This window comes from Phacochoerus africanus, chromosome 7, assembly GCF_016906955.1.
Source record: "Phacochoerus africanus isolate WHEZ1 chromosome 7, ROS_Pafr_v1, whole genome shotgun sequence".
In the NCBI taxonomy this organism is placed as follows: domain Eukaryota; kingdom Metazoa; phylum Chordata; class Mammalia; order Artiodactyla; family Suidae; genus Phacochoerus; species Phacochoerus africanus.
The window spans coordinates 3,070,420-3,087,686 of NC_062550.1; the positions used below are offsets into that span (position 1 = coordinate 3,070,420).

The following is a 17,267-nucleotide window of genomic DNA, read 5'->3' on the forward strand; positions in this document are numbered from 1 at the left end:
AAACAATAACAACAAAACCAATACAGATAAAACAACAACAGCAGCAACAAAAGACCCAAGAAGTTTATTTAAAAGCAAATTCAGCCACCAAGGTGGAATCACCATCAACTCTGCAGGTTTTGCCGTCCCTGCTGACAGCTCTCTGGACTTCTGTGCAAAAGCATTTTTTGGTTTGTGTGAAAAAGTGACTTACTCCAAAAAACCAAAAAATTTAAAATAAAAGGAGTTCCTGTCGTGGCGCAGCAGAAACGAATCTGACTAGTAACTGTGAGGTTGCGGCTTCGATCCCTGGCCTTGCTCAGGGGGTTAAGGATCTGGCTGGTGTTGCCGTGAGCTGGGGTGTAGGTCACAGCAAAAAAAAAAAAAAAAAAGGGACTCACTCCCCTCTCCCCCAGGCCCATGGTGTCTGGATCTGCCCCGGCAGCACTGGGGGTGTCGCCGGGTGCCTTTGGATGTGCCAGACTCCAGGGTCAGCACAGCCGTCCTTTATGTGGGGCGCTCCCTGTTGATAGGGCGTCGGGTTTGTGTCCGTGGGGACTCAGCAATCCAGCCCAGGTGACTAAAGGACCCTGTGACTTCACTGTCTCCAGGGTCTGGTGGCCCAGGATGGTCCAAGATCTTGAGAGAAGTTAACGGTAAGCTTGGTAATAAGATGTATGCTTTATTGTCCCACCCATCCGACGTGAGTTCATATCTAAGGCTATTTCCTGGTCAGAAGGTGGCTCCTTGTTCCGGGGTGTTCCTCCGTGCTGGCCTCCTGGGCGCCTGCGGGAGGGTCCGAGCAGTGGAGCCCCTGCCCATTCCCAAGGAGGGGGAAGGCTGGAGAGCCCAGAGCACGCTGAGACGGCCTGAGCTTTGAGCTTTAAGTCAACTCGACCTGGAGTTCCCGCTGTGGTGCAAAGGGATCGGTGGCATCTGAAGCACTGGGATGCATGTTCAATCCCCGGGCCGACACTGTGGGGTTAAGGATCTCGTGTTGCCACAGCTGCGGCATAGGTCACAACTGTGGATTGGATCTGGTCCCTGGCCCAGGAACTCCATGTGCAGCAGGGCGGCAAAAAAGGGGAAAAAAACTCAGCTTGACCCTTGAATCTGGGGCCAGAACAAATCCGTGTGTGGTTTAAGATTAAAAGGACATTTTTTATAACAACTGCCAGCAGGAAACAAACAAATGATACCTTATATCCTGTATTATTGTAATGGGCTTTTGCAAAAAAAAAAAAAGAAAAGAAAAGAAACACCCATAGAAAATCACTTACCTGGAAAATGGAGCCTCTGATGCCCTTTGTGCCAGTGTCAGTCTTAGGGTTAAAGAGATGCCGCTGGAAGGGGGACTCTCCTCCCCGCCCCCCATGTTTATCCAGTGGCTTGTAGTGCCAGGGACTGTTCTAGAAGTGACCGGTGCGGCGGGAACAAGACATGCAAGTTCTTGGTCCTGGCGCGTTCGCCGGGAGGAGGGGACCGACGTGAGCAGATGAAATCCCGCTGCCGCAGCCGCGCCCGGGTGGGAATGAAAGTAACGATGAGGAGGAGCCTGAGTGGGGGATGCGAACAGCCCCCACACGAGGGACAGGCAGCTGAGACCTGGGTGGCCGAGGGAGAAGCCACCGGTGACGAGGAGGGAGAAGTGTGCCAAGGCCCCAGGGCCGGGAGGTGTCCTTAAGACGGGGCGGGGGAGGGGGAGAGGGGAAGGACCTTGTAGGACAATATGGGGTGAGTGCTTACGGGGTGAGGGCTGTGCGTTTTATCCTGGGTGCCATGGGGGGGCCCCACGGGAGTGGCATGATGAGATCAAACTTTCAGGATGGTTCTGGCTGCAGTGTGAGCAAAGACTCCCTGTGGCTGGCGTGGCCGGCATGGCAGGAGGCAGAGGGGGTGGGGCCAGCTCCGAGGCTCTCTGCCTCTGCCTCCTTCTTTTGCTTTAGTTTATGCTCCTGGGGACTCATGCCGGCCCCTGGCCCTTTGCACAGGAGGTGCAGATACAGGCTCAGCTGTTGGCTTTCTGTTTGCGCTCCGCGGATGCTGCAGACAGGACCAAGGCGGGACCTCGCCGGCCTCTGGGCTCCCACCAGTCTTCAAGGCGCCCTCCCCCCACTGAGTCTTCCAGAACTATTTCCTCTACCCAGATGCGGCCCTGCCGCGTTATCGCGAGACCAGCTGGAGCAGTATTAGAGCTGCTGGGTCCCTGACCCCGAGGTGATGGGAGTCATTGGTGGGGGAAGCCAGGCCCCCTCCTCCAAGCATGAGACTTGGCTTCGCAGGGTCTCAGTTTTGCTCACCTGTCAAATGGGTGATGCCGGTTCTCTCAGAATCTCTCATTTGCACCGGAACGTGTTGTGATTTCTGGAGCGGTTACGTTTCTTTGCTGTGTGAACAAGTTTTGTGACACATGGTCCCCCCCCCCCAGCCCCCGCACATGGCCTGTGGCCCCTGTGTGTCTGAGAAGAGCAGTTCTGGGGTTCTGGGTGGGCAGCTTGTGTGCTTCTGCTCCCCATCGTTCCAAGGTTCCCCTGCAAGCTTTGTGCCTTGGCAGGGACTTGCTGGGTCCAGAGAGGCAAGGTGGCCCCTGGGTTTTGTCACCTGACGGCATCCTTTCAGTGGTCCCAAGACTTTCCTGGAACTTCCCAGAAACAAGTCCAAAGGGCTCCGTCCCAGGCTCCTGCCCTCGGGGGGCACAGCCGGGCTTCGGACTCCAAGTGGGCGGGACCCTCTGGGGACCCACAGCCCGACCCACGTGGCTCTTTGCCTCATGGACGTGGGGACACAAGCAGGGAGCCACGGGGGGGGGGGAGTCCGTCGGGGTCATGGGGACACGGCTCTGAGCCAAGCCAGAAGGACAGGAACTGTATCAGATTTTTCTCGGGTCCAAGAGAACATCTGGGGGGCAGACTGGGAGGCAGGTGAAGGCCCTCTGGCTGCCCTGGAGGTGACAGTGCTGCTCCGTGGCCGTCTTAGGGGGGTCCCTGTGGCAGCCCCTGGACGGTTCCTCCGGTTCTGGCCTCAGAACCCATGTGCTCAGCCGGATGACCGAAGTATCCCACCCTTTCTGGTCCCCGGGTGCTCAGCACCTCCGCTGCGTCATCTGTTCCCTTGTGTTAGCTGAGATGCAAGGCCCTCTTGTGCGTCTTTCTGAAGCAGCACGTGCCATCTCTGGGGTGTGCTGGGCGCGTCACTGAGTAGACGCAGCTGAGAGAAGAGAAGCTGCCCACGTAGCACAGGCCGAGGGTACCCCTGGGCGGGACCATGCTGGCCACGGTGGGGTCTGAGCTAGGCTGGGGGGCGGGCAGGTCGCCTGGAGGCTGGAACCGATGCAGAGGAGGCAACACCAGGGCTCAGCGTCCTCGTGCGTCTGGAGCAAAGCGCGCGAGGCTGGGGTCACAGGCCGCGAGGGGTTGGATCGTGGGGGGTCACGGGGATGCCTGCTGGGCGGTTGGGGGTCTGCTTGACGGACGAGAGGGGAGCTGTGCTTTCATAAGTGTGGAGGGGGTGGCGCGGGGTCTGGGAGTCGGGGTCGAGGGGGCGCTCCCCGTTGGGGCGAGGCATGGGGCTCGGGGACGCTGTTCCCGGCGGGGCGGAGCGGGGGCAGCCGAGTGACTCCCCTTGTGTCTCGCAGACGGCGTCCACAGCGTGGCGGCTCTCTGCACCCTGCGGGTCAGCATCATCACAGACGACATGCTGACCAACAGCATCACCGTCCGCCTGGAGAACATGTCGCAGGAGAAGTTCCTGTCGCCGCTGCTGGCCCTCTTCGTGGAAGGGGTGGCCACCGTGCTGTCCACCACCAAGGACGCCGTCTTCGTCTTCAACATCCAGAACGACACGGACGTCCGCTCCAACATCCTGAACGTGACCTTCTCGGCCCTGCTCCCGGGCGGCGTCCGGGACAGGTTCTTCCCGTCGGAGGACCTGCAGGAGCAGATCTACCTGAACCGGACGCTGCTGACGGCCGTGTCCACCCAGCGCGTGCTGCCCTTCGACGACAACATCTGCCTACGGGAGCCCTGCGAGAACTACATGAAGTGCGTGTCTGTGCTCAGGTTCGACAGCTCGGCCCCCTTCATCAGCTCCCCCACCGTGCTCTTCCGGCCCATCCACCCCGTCAACGGCCTGCGGTGCCGGTGCCCGCCCGGCTTCACCGGCGACTACTGCGAGACGGAGATTGACCTCTGCTACTCCAGCCCCTGCGGCGCCCACGGCCGGTGCCGCAGCCGCGAGGGCGGCTACACCTGCGAGTGTCAGGACGACTTCACCGGTAGGTGTCGCCCCTCCCGTGGGCCCGGGTCACAGGCAGGTCGGGGGGGTGTCCAGTGGTTTCCTCTGTCCACTTCGCTCCTGGGGGACAGGGTCTCAGGACGGATCCCGGGCTGGGGCGTCGGCTCTGCTTCCTGCCACCCTCTTTGTAAGGACGGGCCGAGGAGAAGTATGTGGTGTGAGAGCCACCTTCAGAAACCTACGCAGCCTGGGGAACTAGATCCAGTCTCTTGGGACAGAATGTGATGGAAAATAATACAGGACAAGGAATGTATATATATATGTACCTGCATGATTGGGCCCCTTTGCTGTGTAACGCTGAGGAGCAACTGGACGTTAGTTTTAAAAGATGTGTATGTGACGTGTGCCCCTTGTAAGTGGTTTCACTTTTTTGGTTGTTTTTTTTTTGTCTTTTTAGGGCACCGGCGGCCTATGGAGGCTCCCAGGCTTGGGGTCCACTCAGAGCTGCAGCCGCCGGCCGCAGCCACAGCCACAGCAACGCGGGATCCGAGCAGCTCACGGCAGCACCCGATCCTTCCCTCACTGAGCGAGGCCAGGGATCGAACCCGCGTCCTCATGGATGCCAGTCGGGCTCGTTAACCACCGAGCCACGATGGGAACTTGTTTCCCTTTTTTTAAATGAAAGTGTGGTTGATTTACAGTGTGTGTCCATTTCTGCTGAACAGCAAAGCGACGCAGTCATTCCTGGTTTTCATATATACACACACACACACACACACACCTTCTTTTTTTTTTCTATTACCTTCCATCATGGTCTGTCCCCAGAGACTGGAGCGAGTTCCCTGCCCTGCACAGCAGGACCTCGTTGCTGCTCCGCGCTCAGTGTCCGAACCTCCCAACCCCAAACTCCGCGTGCATCCCCCTCCCTCCCCCTCCCCCTGGACAACCTCAGTGGCTTCAAGTTTAAAGTCATTCATTCCGCATTTCAAGTTTCATTGGTCGCTGTAAACGGTGTCTCTGGGATAGAGATCGCTTGAGCCGTTCCTCCCTCGGGTCTGGAAAGGCGGTGTGGGTTTTTTCACGGCTCGGGGTCCCTGTAGAAATAACGCATCTTCTCTGCCTTGAAGATAACGCTTCTCCCCAGACATCCTGGTTTGTCCCAAAGACGAATCGCTCCAAAGACAGCTGAGGGTTATTTTGAAAATAAAAAGCCTGCCGAGTTTCTTTTCTGCGGAAAGGTTCATTTGACCAACGATAATGGAAAAAATAAAAATCGTTAAAAACAAAAAAACAAGCCTGCCGCGGGCAGGACAGAAACGCAGTCCTGCTTTGCTCTTCGATCGCCCGTTACATGGAATCCCGGCCCATGTGACAGACCAGTGAGGGCATCGCGGCGGACGGGGACAGCCTGTCTTTGCGGGAAGTCCTCCGAGGTTAGGCGGGGCTGGAGGTGACGGCGTCGCGGTCCTCGCAAGGTTTGCGTCTGCAGATGTGTTTGATATAAACAGTGGAGAAGTGGCTCCTGAGCGTGTGGGATGCAGTGCCCGCTGATGGAGCTTAGGCGGGGTTTCCGGCATTAACAGGCTTTCATCAGGCAGGAAGAGAGCGGAACGGGTGGCGAGGCAGAGAGGGGGCATCTGGCTGCCCGGGGGTGGGGGGGGGTGGTGCGCCTCGGCTTGCTGCGTCTGAGCACCAGCCTGGTTATAATCCGCTGGCACCGCTGCGGCGAGAAAGCCTTGATCACCTGCCCGTGTCTCCCCTCCCCGTACCCGTCGGTGGCTGGCTGTCTGTCTGGCCGGCCGGCCTGTCCAGCTCCGGCGACCTCTTCCCTGTGGTCTCTCAAGGGTTACCCCGGGGCTGGGTGGTGGGCAGGTGAGCAGGGGAGGAAGACAGAGGAGACCCCAGCTCTCGGCCCACTCCTGAGTTGTCAGGGGCTCTGGTCCAGGAGGCTCACCGCCAGGTGCGGGTATGCCCTTCCTCCCCCTCCCACCCACGGCCTTGAGCTGGCACCTCGGCTGCCTCTGAAGTGCCTGCCCAGGTGCCACAGCCCATCTCAGCTGCCCCCTCGGGACGGGGAAGGGCTCCCCCTGAGCGAGGGTCCCCACCCCCTCCCTGCCGCGTGGCCTGCATGGGGAGGGCTTCCATGGATGACTCCTGCCCTGGGCCTCTGGGAGAGGGCCTGGTGCCCTCCAAGGGGCAGCCACCAAACAGTCATTCACTCGCTCTGCAAGTGTTAGTTGAGCACCTGCTGTATGCCCGGCCAGGGTGCGTGGCAGGCCTGCCCTTGCCCAATTGAGTGGGTGCCCAAGGTTGCTATGTGATTGGCCCCCTCCTTGGTGGGCACGTGTGGTGGGGACCTGATGCGGGAGACCCCCCGGGTGCCCCCAGAATCTGGTGGCTTCGTCTTGAAGACCGGCTGGAAGCCTGGCGGGGGGGTGGGGGCCTCCGTGGTCGATCTTCGTCTTGTGGCTGCAGCAGGCCTGGGCTCCCCAAGTCCCAGCCGTGAGCTTGGGGCCACGTCTGGGCAGGAGAGGCGGAGGCTGATGGGGTCCCGCAGACCCCGATCCTCCAGACGCCTCGGGCGGCCGCGTGGAAAGGACCTGCAGAGCCCCCAATTTCGCTTTCATCAGAAGCATCATTTCCAGAGGAATTATGCAGGGGAATGGCCTGGTGTGTCATCGCCCCTGAAATGTCATGATGGGCAGGGGGCTAATTTGAATGTCTTTGGTACCAAATTATCATATGTATTTCCCTCCGGGATAAGATTGATTCAGGCTGATTATTTTTCCTTCCTCTCTTTCTTCCTTTCTTCCTTTGAAGCCCGTGCTCTCGGGGGAGGTAATTGAGCCCATTTATTGGCGGTGAAAGCCGCGCTGTCGTCGCCAGGGTTTTATTACTTGCTCCCTGGTAAGCCGAGCTTGGGGCCTGGCGGGCGGGAAGTTGGACGCGGCCCAAGGCCGCCCGAGGACCGGGGCTTCCCGTGTTGCTGGACGGCGGCGGCGAGCTGGGTGAAGGAAGGTATCAGTTAATTTCAGGAAAAGCTCGCAAATCTGATGCTGGAAAACGACCCCCGGCAGCTCTCCTGTGTCCACTTTGGGGGGCGCAGACTCCCGGTCCTTGTAGGGAGCAGGCTTCCACGTGGGGTCTGCAGGGGACCCCCGCTCTGAAGGGGACGGGGACAGGAGGACTGCAGGCTCGGAGCTCAGCTCAGGGACTTGTGTGACAAGCACAGGCTGGTTGCCTTGGCTCTGGCCCCTCCGTCTTCCCGGCTGTGGACAGCGTGGCTTTGGTTCTGGTTAAACTCCCCTGGACGTGGCCCGCTCTTCCGCTGGCCGCACGTCCACGCCTGCCGTCCTTCTGTCCTCACCTCCCTCGGATCCAGCCCGGCGCAGTCCCTGCTCTGGGAAGGTTCTGGAAGGTCCCCGACTTCCTGGGACGGTGACCCTTCCATCGCCCTGGACATGTCCTCGGGGCCGTGGGTGCGCTGGTTGCTCTGCTCTTGTGGGTGTGGTTCGTGTGTTTCCGTGACCCTCTGGACAGCGGTGCCCTGCAGATGGGACTCTTGGGCCCTTCAGCTGCTGTGCTGTTCCAGAAGGTTCTGTGCGGGTTCCCCCAACCCTCTCTGCAGCTCTGAGGCCCATCATATCATGGAAGGACCGTGGCACAGGACCGTCACGTTTCTAGCCCAGAGCTTCTCAGCGGGGGTGGGTCTACCCTGGGGGACACGTGACAACACCCCGGGATGTTTCCAGCCGTCACAGCTGGGGGTGGGGCGCTGGTGGCTGGAAGCCAAGGATCCCACCCTCCTCCAGTTGCCCCTACGGAGCCAGCCCTGTGGTAGAGACGGAGGAACCCCGCTCTGGACCTGGGCAAGGGGTGAGTCAGGGTTTGAACCCCGTGTTCCGGCTCCTGAGCTCAGGCTCACCTGCCCAGTGGGCTCCTCGAGGTGGAATGACCGGTTTACCTGTTCAGCAGGGCCTTCCTCTGGCGTCGCTGACCTCACAGCCTCCAGTAAAAAGCGCCTTCCATGTGCAGGGCCCTCACAGGTCCACGGCAAGTGTGATGGGTGAGAAAGAGTAGCGTCACCGGGCAGTGGCCCCGGGGTCGCTTCCTGGTCACCCTTACCCGAGGGGGTGGCAGGAAACTCTCCCTTCCTGGAAGATACTAGACTAAACTAATCCGGGGTGAGCCTCAGGATGTGGTTCTGAGCCTCTGGGCACATCAGGTGTCTCCCTAATCAAACAGTTTAATTGCCCTCGCCTGCCCCCAACTTAATGGAGAGCGTGTGCCCCCCCCATCTCTGCTCCAGGCCCTTCCCATGCCCGTGTCAACCCCAGGAGGTGGGGACAGTTCTCACAGGTTCAGGGACACCAAGGTGCAGAGCTGGTTGGGGCGACCCGGGATCTCTTCCTGAGCGCGATCCTGGGTGCCCAGACCCTGTCCCCCCGCCCCACCTTTCTCCCCACTTTCTGCCCGCTCTGTGCCTCCCTGTCCTGCTGGGTGTGCAGCTGCCCAGCTCCGTTCCGGTCACCGTGCAGCCGTGTGCCGGGCCCCCCGGGCCTGCAGGGGCCTCGGAAGCCTTCCCATCCTCACGGATGGAGCCCAGCGGGCAGCGATCCACAGCGGCCCAGGGGACGTTGCTGAGAAGGCGGCAGCTTTGACGTCCCCGGAAGGAAGGCTCTCCTGGATGTCTCAGCCTGTCGGGGGGCCGGAGCAGACCGTCCTCTTTATTCTTGAGCCTCTGCTTTTAGAGCCCAGGCTGCTCAGAGGGTGTTTTAACGCATAACAGTGAATAATCCTGCCTCTGTGTGAAGCACACGCTGTGCCCGGGCTGCAGATGCCCTGTGCCATCAAGAGTGGGCCCAGCTGGATTTAGCCTGGTTTGGGGACCCGTGAGTCAGGGGCCACTTAGGAGAGTCTCAGTGGCGCTGGGTTTGGGTCCCTGGGGTGGGATGGCCCAGATGTCCTGTGCGAGGGCCTTCTGGGACCCTGACTGTCCCCTGTGGTCATCTCCCTGGGCTTGGGGACCTGACTGTCCCCCGTGGTCACCTCCCTGGGCTGGGGGCCCTGACCATCTCTCTTGCTGACCTCCCCAGGGCCAGGATATCTCATGTAGGTTTAAGCCCAGAGAAACTTCTAATGTAAATATCAAATCAGCTTTCCTGTTCATGGGGAAAAAAATGAATTCTGGCCCTTTTCCAATTCTGCTATAAAAAATGTGCATGACCCCACCTCTGCGCTTTATCTCGAATTCTCTTATCAGCAAAGTGGTATTTCCACCATCACGTGATCCGCACGCCGTGTCCGCCTGAGGACGCCGTGTCTGAGCTGTGCCGTCTCGAGGGGGGCCGGTCCCGTCCTACGGGAGAAACGCGTTTGCCGCCCCGACTGTCGTTTGCGGGATTAAAACTCCACGTGGAAGTGTGTGTCGTCAGGTTGAATTTAGTCCTTCAACCAGAGAGTTAATTATCATCCCAAACGAACCTCGTTACCTAGCCTATAATTAAAATCTCAAATAAAGCAGACACAGAATCCTTTCTTAGGAAAACGTGCTTTTCAGATATTCGGGGATTACTCCCCGTTTTAGCCCCTCGCCAGGCTCTGAGGTTTGGCTCCAGAGTCCGGGCTGGGGACGCACAGTTTCCCCAAGTGCGTCCTCGTGCAGCCCCAGCATGATTTTGCTCTTTGGGGAGACTGTTTTCCGTTAAGAGCACATGCAGGGGGCTTGCGGTGTGGACACCTGTAGCCGGTATCGCCTGTTCTCTTCCGTGGAGTCTTCCCCCAAAACGGGGGCTTTTAACAAACAGGATTAGCTTCCTCTTTGCCTGGTCAGGGTGTCTGTCCCCAGCCAAGGGGCCGCTGGAGGTGAGGATGAGCTCAGGGCTCTGATGGCTTCCTGGGGCTGCCAGACACTGGGCAGCTTGAAACAACAGATGCTCATTCGCTCACAGCTCTGGAAGCCACACGTCCAAAGTCTCTGTGTCCTCGGGGCCCGGCTCCCTGCAGAGGCTCCCAGGGAGGGTCCTTCCTGCCTCTTCTTAGCTCCTGGTGGCCCAGGTGATCCTGGTTGGTGGCTGAGCCCGTGCCTCTGTCCTCAGGCGGCCTCCTCCCTGGGTGTGTTCTGTGTCCAGATATGCCCCTTATTTTATAAGGACACCGGCCGGCTGCTGGACGAGGCGCCTCCCCCCTTCTTGCATAATCTCATTTTAACTTGATCACATCTGCAGGAACCTATTTCCAAGGAAGATCAATTCTCACGTGCCAGGGGTAGAACTTGAACCTGGTTCGGAGGACACAGTTGCACCTGACTCAGACCTCCGATTGGGGGGGTGTCCATGGGGGCAGCTGTGTCTTGTCAACCTGCTTGTTGACGGTGGTTGGGCCGGAGGATATTCTTGGGCAGGAGAAGGCTCCTGTGGTCTGTTTTCCTTAAAAAAATTTTTTTCCTTCCTTTTAATGGCCGAACCTGCGGCATGTGGAGGTGCCCAGGCTAGGGGTCAAGTTGGAGCTGCAGCTGCCGACCTACACCACAGCCACAGCAATGCCAGATCCTTAAGCCACTGAGCCAGGCCAGGGATCAAACCTACATCCTCATGGATACTATTTGGGTTCTGAACCTGCTGCGCCACAGAGGGAGCTCCCCAGGCTGTTTGTCTGGCGTCACTGCAGGGACCCAGGGCCGTGGGGGTTGGCTGGGAGCCCTGGACCTGAGAGTGGCCGCCCCAGACTTCCCCAGGGAGAGTGGTCTCTGCTCGCATTGTTGGTTGCCCACTGCCCACTCCTGAGCCCTCCCCTCCGTGTGGACAGGCAGATGTCTGTGGTGCTCCCGGGGCCAGGGGCTGCAGGGCTGGGGTGACAAGGCGAGTCGTCTCAGCTGGAGGGGGAGGTTGCATTCCCAGGGCAGCGCGGCTGCTCGGACTCCAAGCCCAGAACACAGATCGTTCCTCTCTCTGGACGTGCGTCTGTCCCAGGGGCCTGTCCCTCGTCCCGGCACCACGCAGGAAAGGGAATTGAACCACTGGGGGCCCCGCTGCTGTTCTGCGGGGATGACTAAGGCTGTAGTTAGCATTCCGGCTGTGTTTGGACACGTCGCTGTTTGAAAGTTGGCGCGGTTTCCCTCCAAACCCATCAGGTGCCGGGACACCCCTTTCCGGCCCCGCCACGCACTGCTGCCCCTTCTTCCCCCCGACAGGCCCTTCCCCGGGGAGGAGGGCAAAGACCCCAGCCCGGTCTCCAGGGTCTGCCCACCCCTCCTCCCAGCAGTGCCCAGGGTCTTACTTGGGGCCTCCTGGGGCCGTAGCTACTGCCCCCTGGGCACCACAAGGGCCTGGGGGCCAGAGGGCGCTTTCTCGAAGGCACCTCCAGGTCCACTGAGGCTCAGAACGACCCTGACAGGTGTCAGGCAGCTGCCTTCTCAGGGGACGGTCCCCGGAAAGAGATTTCTGCCGAGTTTGCCCAGTGGCCTCAGTGGATGTAGGATTTCGTGGTTTCCTGTGGCTGCTGTCAGGAGAGACCACAAACTAGGGGTTTGATGCAGCAGAAATCATTGTCTCTCAGTTCCAGAGGGCAGAATCCGAAACCAGGGTGTGTCTGGGGCCGCCCTCCCTCGGAAGGCCCCGGGGGCCAGGGGAAGGTTCTTTTGTCTCTTCCAGCCCAGGTGTGCTCCTGACTGCACCCCATTCTCACGTGGTCTGACCCCCACCCTCATGTGGTCTGACCCCCACCCCCATGTGGTCTGTCCCCCCCATCCTCACGTGGTCCGGGAACTCCAGCTGCCCCTCTTTCAGAAGGTGCGGTTGCAGAGCCCCCCGCCCCCCGCCCCAGGTAATAAGGACCAGTTTCCCCTCAAAATCCTTAATTCAGCCACGTCTTTTTCCGCATGGGGTGACGTCCATTTTTTTTTCTTTTTTGGCCACCCTGAGGCACGTGGAACTTCCCCGGCCAAGGATCAGATCTGAGTTGAAGCTGCAGCCTATACTGTAGCTATAGCAACACCAGATCCCTTAACCCACTGTACTGGGCCGGGGCTCGAACCTGCGTCCTGACGCTGCAGAGACACTGCTGATCCTGTTGTGCCCCAGCAGGAGCTCTGATGGACATGATTTTGCTGCGTGGGTTTGTCTTCCCAAGTTTCTGGAGTCAGGACACGAATGTGTCTTTTAGGGGCCACTGTGTAGCTGACTGCAGGGTTATTTTCTGTCCCCACCCCCCCACAGTGGGCATGAGGAGGGGGAGGGTTGGGAGAGCACCCCTTTTCTGAAAGGGGGGCCCCGATGTGTGGCTCCGGGCCAGGCTGGCAGCATACCTGCGCCAGGAGTTTAGGAAGCACAGCGATTACTCAGTTTAGCCGGGTTTCAGCCCTCAGGTGTGTAGGTGACTCTTGTCTTACAGCCAGGAGCCGTGGATAAGCTGGAATTGATTTTCTTTGCTGCTGGAATGCAGTTTTTTATTTATATTTTAAGAAATGGGTGTGTCCGGGGTTCTGGGAATTTGCTTCAAAGACGGTAGTGAAGTCACCCAAAGGCCCAGCCCAGGACAAGCCCGCAGTGGTCTGGGCTTCTGGCCTCCCCTCCCCTGGAGGGCAGGTGTCTGGCCTCTGAGAGGCCTTTCCTGGCAGCCTTGCCCCGTGGGCGAGGGGGAGGGGGAGGCCCCAAGGCAGGCCTGGAGGTGAGACCATCAAACAACCTTGGAACTCAGAGGGGAGGGGAGCGGGGCTGGGGTCGGGGGGCACAGATGAAGCCTCAAGAGACCAGTTAATAGCAGGGGGTCAGGGTGACAGCTCCACCTGCCAGGTGCTCAGCTCAGAGCATCAGAATGAGCTCAGCTCACCTGGACACCAGCCTCCCAGGGGCCAGGATGGCTCCGGGGCCAGAAACGGAAGTCCTGCCTCCAGGGAGGGTTTATAGCCGGGGAAACGGAGACAGGTCAGCAGCTTGCTTGGGACACCTCTGTCCCTGGCAGTGGCCTGCGGGGGATTTGGTGGAAGGGGGTTGGGGGTGGGGGAGGTGGAGGGACCAGTTTTCTCAGTGTTTAGCCTTTTCAGAAATTCTGTCCGTTGCCTCCTCTGCTCCTTCTTCCAACAAAGCTTCTGACTCAAGCCGCGGGGGTGGATTGCTGCTCCAGGACTTCTGCTTTTTCTAGTTCAAAGCCCTGAGCTGCCTCTTAGGACCAGAAGGCAGTTCTCTCTCTCTTTTTTTATAAAGCTGTTTTTTGGGGTTTTTTTCTTTGGCTCCGCCTGAGGCAGGGGAAAGTTCCCGGGCTAGAGACTGAACCCAAGACACAGCAGCCAATCTGCTACGGTGACAACACCGGTTCCTTAACCTGCTGAGCCACCAGGGAACGCCTTTTTTTTTTTTCTTTTTAGGGCCCCACCCACGGCATATGGAGATTCCCAGGCTAGGGGTCTAATTGGAGCTACCGCTGCCTGCCTATGTCACAGCCCCAGCAGCGCAGGATCTGAGCTGTGTCTGCGACCTGCACCACAGCTCGTGGCAACGCCGGATCCTTAACCCACTGAGCAAGGGCAGGGACCGAACCCGCAACCTCATGGTTCCTAGTTGGATTTGTTTCCACTGCGCCACAACGGGAACTCCCATCTGCTCATTTTCTGATGGAGTTGTTTTTTTTTGATATTGAGCTGTATGAGCTGTATAATTTGGAAAGTGTATATTTTCGTAGTTAATGCCTTGTCTATCGCATCGTTTGCAAATATTTTCTCCCTGTCCCTAGCGTTGTGTCTTTACTTATTGAAAACCTGTCCTCCGACCTTTGCAGGCCCTACTCCTCCTGGGCCCGGCCCGGCCCTCCTCCAGGGCCAAGGGGTTTGGCCTGGCTATGCTGCCATCTCCAGCTGCCCCCAGCGCCCCCGCACTCCCGGCTCTCTTGTCCCCATCCTGGACCAGCTTCTGAAGCTGCTCTTGGTTCCCACCCTGCCCCTCGTCTCCCAGACCTGCCGTGACTGTCAGACACGTGCATCACACACACACACACACACACACACACACACACACACACACTCACACTCACTCTCACTCCTTGGCCTTCTACCTTCTCCAGGCGCCCCCTGCTCCCCCTGGTCCTCTGTACATTGAGGCCGGGGCTCAGTGGCCCCTTGCCCCCTTCACAGACCTGACCAGGTGTGCACCTGTCACCCAGCATCCGCCCCATCCAGGTGTCCCGTGCCTCTGCTGGGCCTTTCTGGGGCCGAGTGGTCTCCGCCTTCCACAAACCCTCCTGCGCAGCCCGGCTCAGAGGCATCTGTCTTGGGCAGGATCTTTTCCCTCCATGTCCCTTCTCTTTAAGGAGTATCTGGTTTTGGTTACAAAGAAAAAGTGGCATTCATACAGCCCATGCCAGGCCTCGGTGTCCTGTCTGTAAGATGGGGCGTATCGGTTCCCACGCCCAGGGCGGGCGGGGCGGAGCGGAGCCTCCAGGGGCTGAGCGGGTCCCCCCCACCCCCCGCCCTCTGTAACCCTGAGCTCTGGGCACAGTTCCTTGCAGATGAGCCCTCGTTTCAGCCCCATGTAGGGGGGCTTCTCGGGGCACGTAACACTCCTTAATGGAAGGTCTGGGGCTCTGGTCTGCGGGGGTCCCCAGGTGGGCAATGTCCCCTCACTCCCAGCCCCAAGCCTGGGTGGGGCAGGTATCCAGCGATGGGGTCGTGCATGAGGCCATGGGGGCCGGGAGGCCTCGGTGCCCGGGAGCTCCTGTTTTGCAGTTAATGGGGCAGGGTCCTTTCCCAGTTTGCTGTGTAGCCTTCTGCATTTGGCCGTGACCAGGAGGAGGAGACGGGACCTGGGCCCTTGGCTGCGGGGGTTGCAGTGCTATATGCATTATTGAGCAAAGCTATTGGTTTGCTCAGGTGAACTTGATCTTTGGCGTGGGGGCAGGGCTGTAATGGGGGGGGTTGCACAGTGGGAAGATGGGGGGATTTTTGCCAAGTTTAGAATGATTTAGAACAAGCAGTTAACTCCATACAGGAGGCCAGGACGCAAGGAGAAGCCCAAATTTATGTTTTGTTTGTTTTTTCATTTTGGACTACCCTGCGGCATATGGAGTTCCTGGGCCAGGGATCAGATCCTAACTGCAGACTTGACCTAAGCCGCCACTGCAGCAGCGCTGGATCCTTAACCCACTCTGCTGAGCTGGCGATCAAACCTGCGTCCCAGCGTCCCTAAGACACCGCTGGTCCTGTTGAGCCACAGCAGGGATGCCCCCCAAATTTATTTGGAATGAGAATTCCTAGAAAAGGAAAGAGAAAGTTCAATCTTAATAAGTAGGAGTTCCTGTTGTGGCTCAGCGAAAACGAATCTGACTAGTGTCCATGAGGACGTGGGTTCGATCCCTGGCCTCCCTCCGTGGGTTATGGATCCAGCGTTGCCATGCGCTGTGGTGTAGGTCGCAGATGCAGCTCGGATCTGGTGTTGCTGTGGCTCTGACGTCGGCCGGCAGCTGCTGCTCCATTTCAACCCCTATAGCCTGGGAACCTCCATATGCCACAGGTGAGGCCCTAAAAAAAAAAAAAAAAAAAAAAAAAAACTTGATCAGCAAGCATATCTGAGCACATTAGTTTCATTAAAATAATATTTCTTGGAAGAGCTGTTTTTAAAAAACTGAAGATGTAGGGCTCACTAAATTTGGTCCAAAGTATTTGCCTAAAGTAGGAGGATTTTAAGAATTCAAAACTATCTTATCACATCTCTTCCTGCCTCTGAGCTCTGTGATGTCACCTTGGCTGTGCTGGGGGTGCGTCCGGCGTGGAAAGGGGACAGGCAGTGCTACCAATCAGGGCTCTCCTCCCCCCCCCCCGCCCCTGCCGAGGGCTGGCCCCTGGGATGGGCCACCACGCCCCTGCTTAGGAGATACAGTTAAGGGGACGCATCACGGATTATGTGCAGCTTAAACAAACTAGCTGGAGTGACTGTCTTGGAAAGCACGCTGCCAGGCACCCATGGGGACCTAGGGTGCAGCTGAAGGGAGGTCCCAGCGCCCAGAGATGAGACCGTTTCCAGGGGACCCAGTTCATCCAAAACCCACATGCTCACGTTTTCACTGACTTGTGTTAAAAGGCATGTTTAACTGTAGAATTAATTCTTCGTTCGTGACATCAGCATATTTCCAGCCCTCTCTGAATCAAACGTGAATTATGCAGGTTTTATAATTTGGTACCAGCATTAGTCATTGGCTTGGAATTGGGGCGATCCTGGCATTCGATGACTTCACCTCACGAGCATCTGTCGGCGTATCTGCTGCGGGCCGAGCATCCGCCAGGCACCCTCTGTGTGCCGGATCCTCTTAGGCTTGGTCCCCAGATGGTGGCCCGGCCCCAGAGCCTGGGGAGACAGATGTGGAGGCAGGGGTCCCCAGGAGCTGGGACGAGTGCTCTCTAGAGAGAGATTCTGGGTCTGTCATGGGCACCCTGGACCGGTCAGGAGGCGTGGGTGGTGTGTGGGGGGGGGCCTGAGACAGGGTCGAATCCAGGCCCAGGGAAACCACTTGCAGAGGCCAGGAGAGGGGACACCAGGCACAAGAGAGGTGGTCCCCTTTGGGTTATTGGGGTTTTTTGTTTGTTTGCTTTTTTTTTTTTTTATGGCTGCACCTCTAGCGTATGGAAATTCCTGGGCCAGGGGTCAAGTCAGAGCTGCAACCAAGCCCTACTCCACAGCCACAGCCACAGCCACCCCAGATCTGAACTGCCTCTGTGACCTACGATGCATCTTGTGACAACACTGGATCCTTAACCCAGTAAGTGAGGCCAGGGATCCAACCCACGTCCCCATGGGCACTAGTCAGGTTCTTAACCTGCTGAGCCACAACGGGAGCTCCTGGGTTATTGCCGATAGCAGTGGATAGATACGAGTGTGGATCCACCGAGTGTGCCCGGGGCCACCTCCGTTCGCCTGTCAGATCCCCCAACGGCCGTCCAGGAGGGAGGCCGTGGGGCCTGCGTGTGAGAGGCTGGGGTGTGGCCGGGGGCCAGGCCCGGGATGGAGGGGTCTTTGTGGAGCCGCGGGATTGATTCTAAGCCAATATGTGGCCTGGTCAGGTTCTGAAAA

At 58.6% G+C, this 17,267-nt stretch overlaps 1 protein-coding gene across 2 annotated transcripts in view; it reads left to right on the top strand.

The window, feature by feature from the left end:
• Positions 1 to 17,267, top strand: part of CELSR1 (cadherin EGF LAG seven-pass G-type receptor 1) — a 143,083-nt gene that overhangs the window by 50,244 nt on the left and 75,572 nt on the right. For both annotated transcript variants that reach the window (XM_047785959.1, XM_047785960.1), the window contains exon 2: positions 3,614 to 4,252. In XM_047785959.1, coding sequence (XP_047641915.1) covers positions 3,614 to 4,252 — 639 coding nt within the window. The remainder of the gene's footprint in view (positions 1 to 3,613; positions 4,253 to 17,267) is intronic.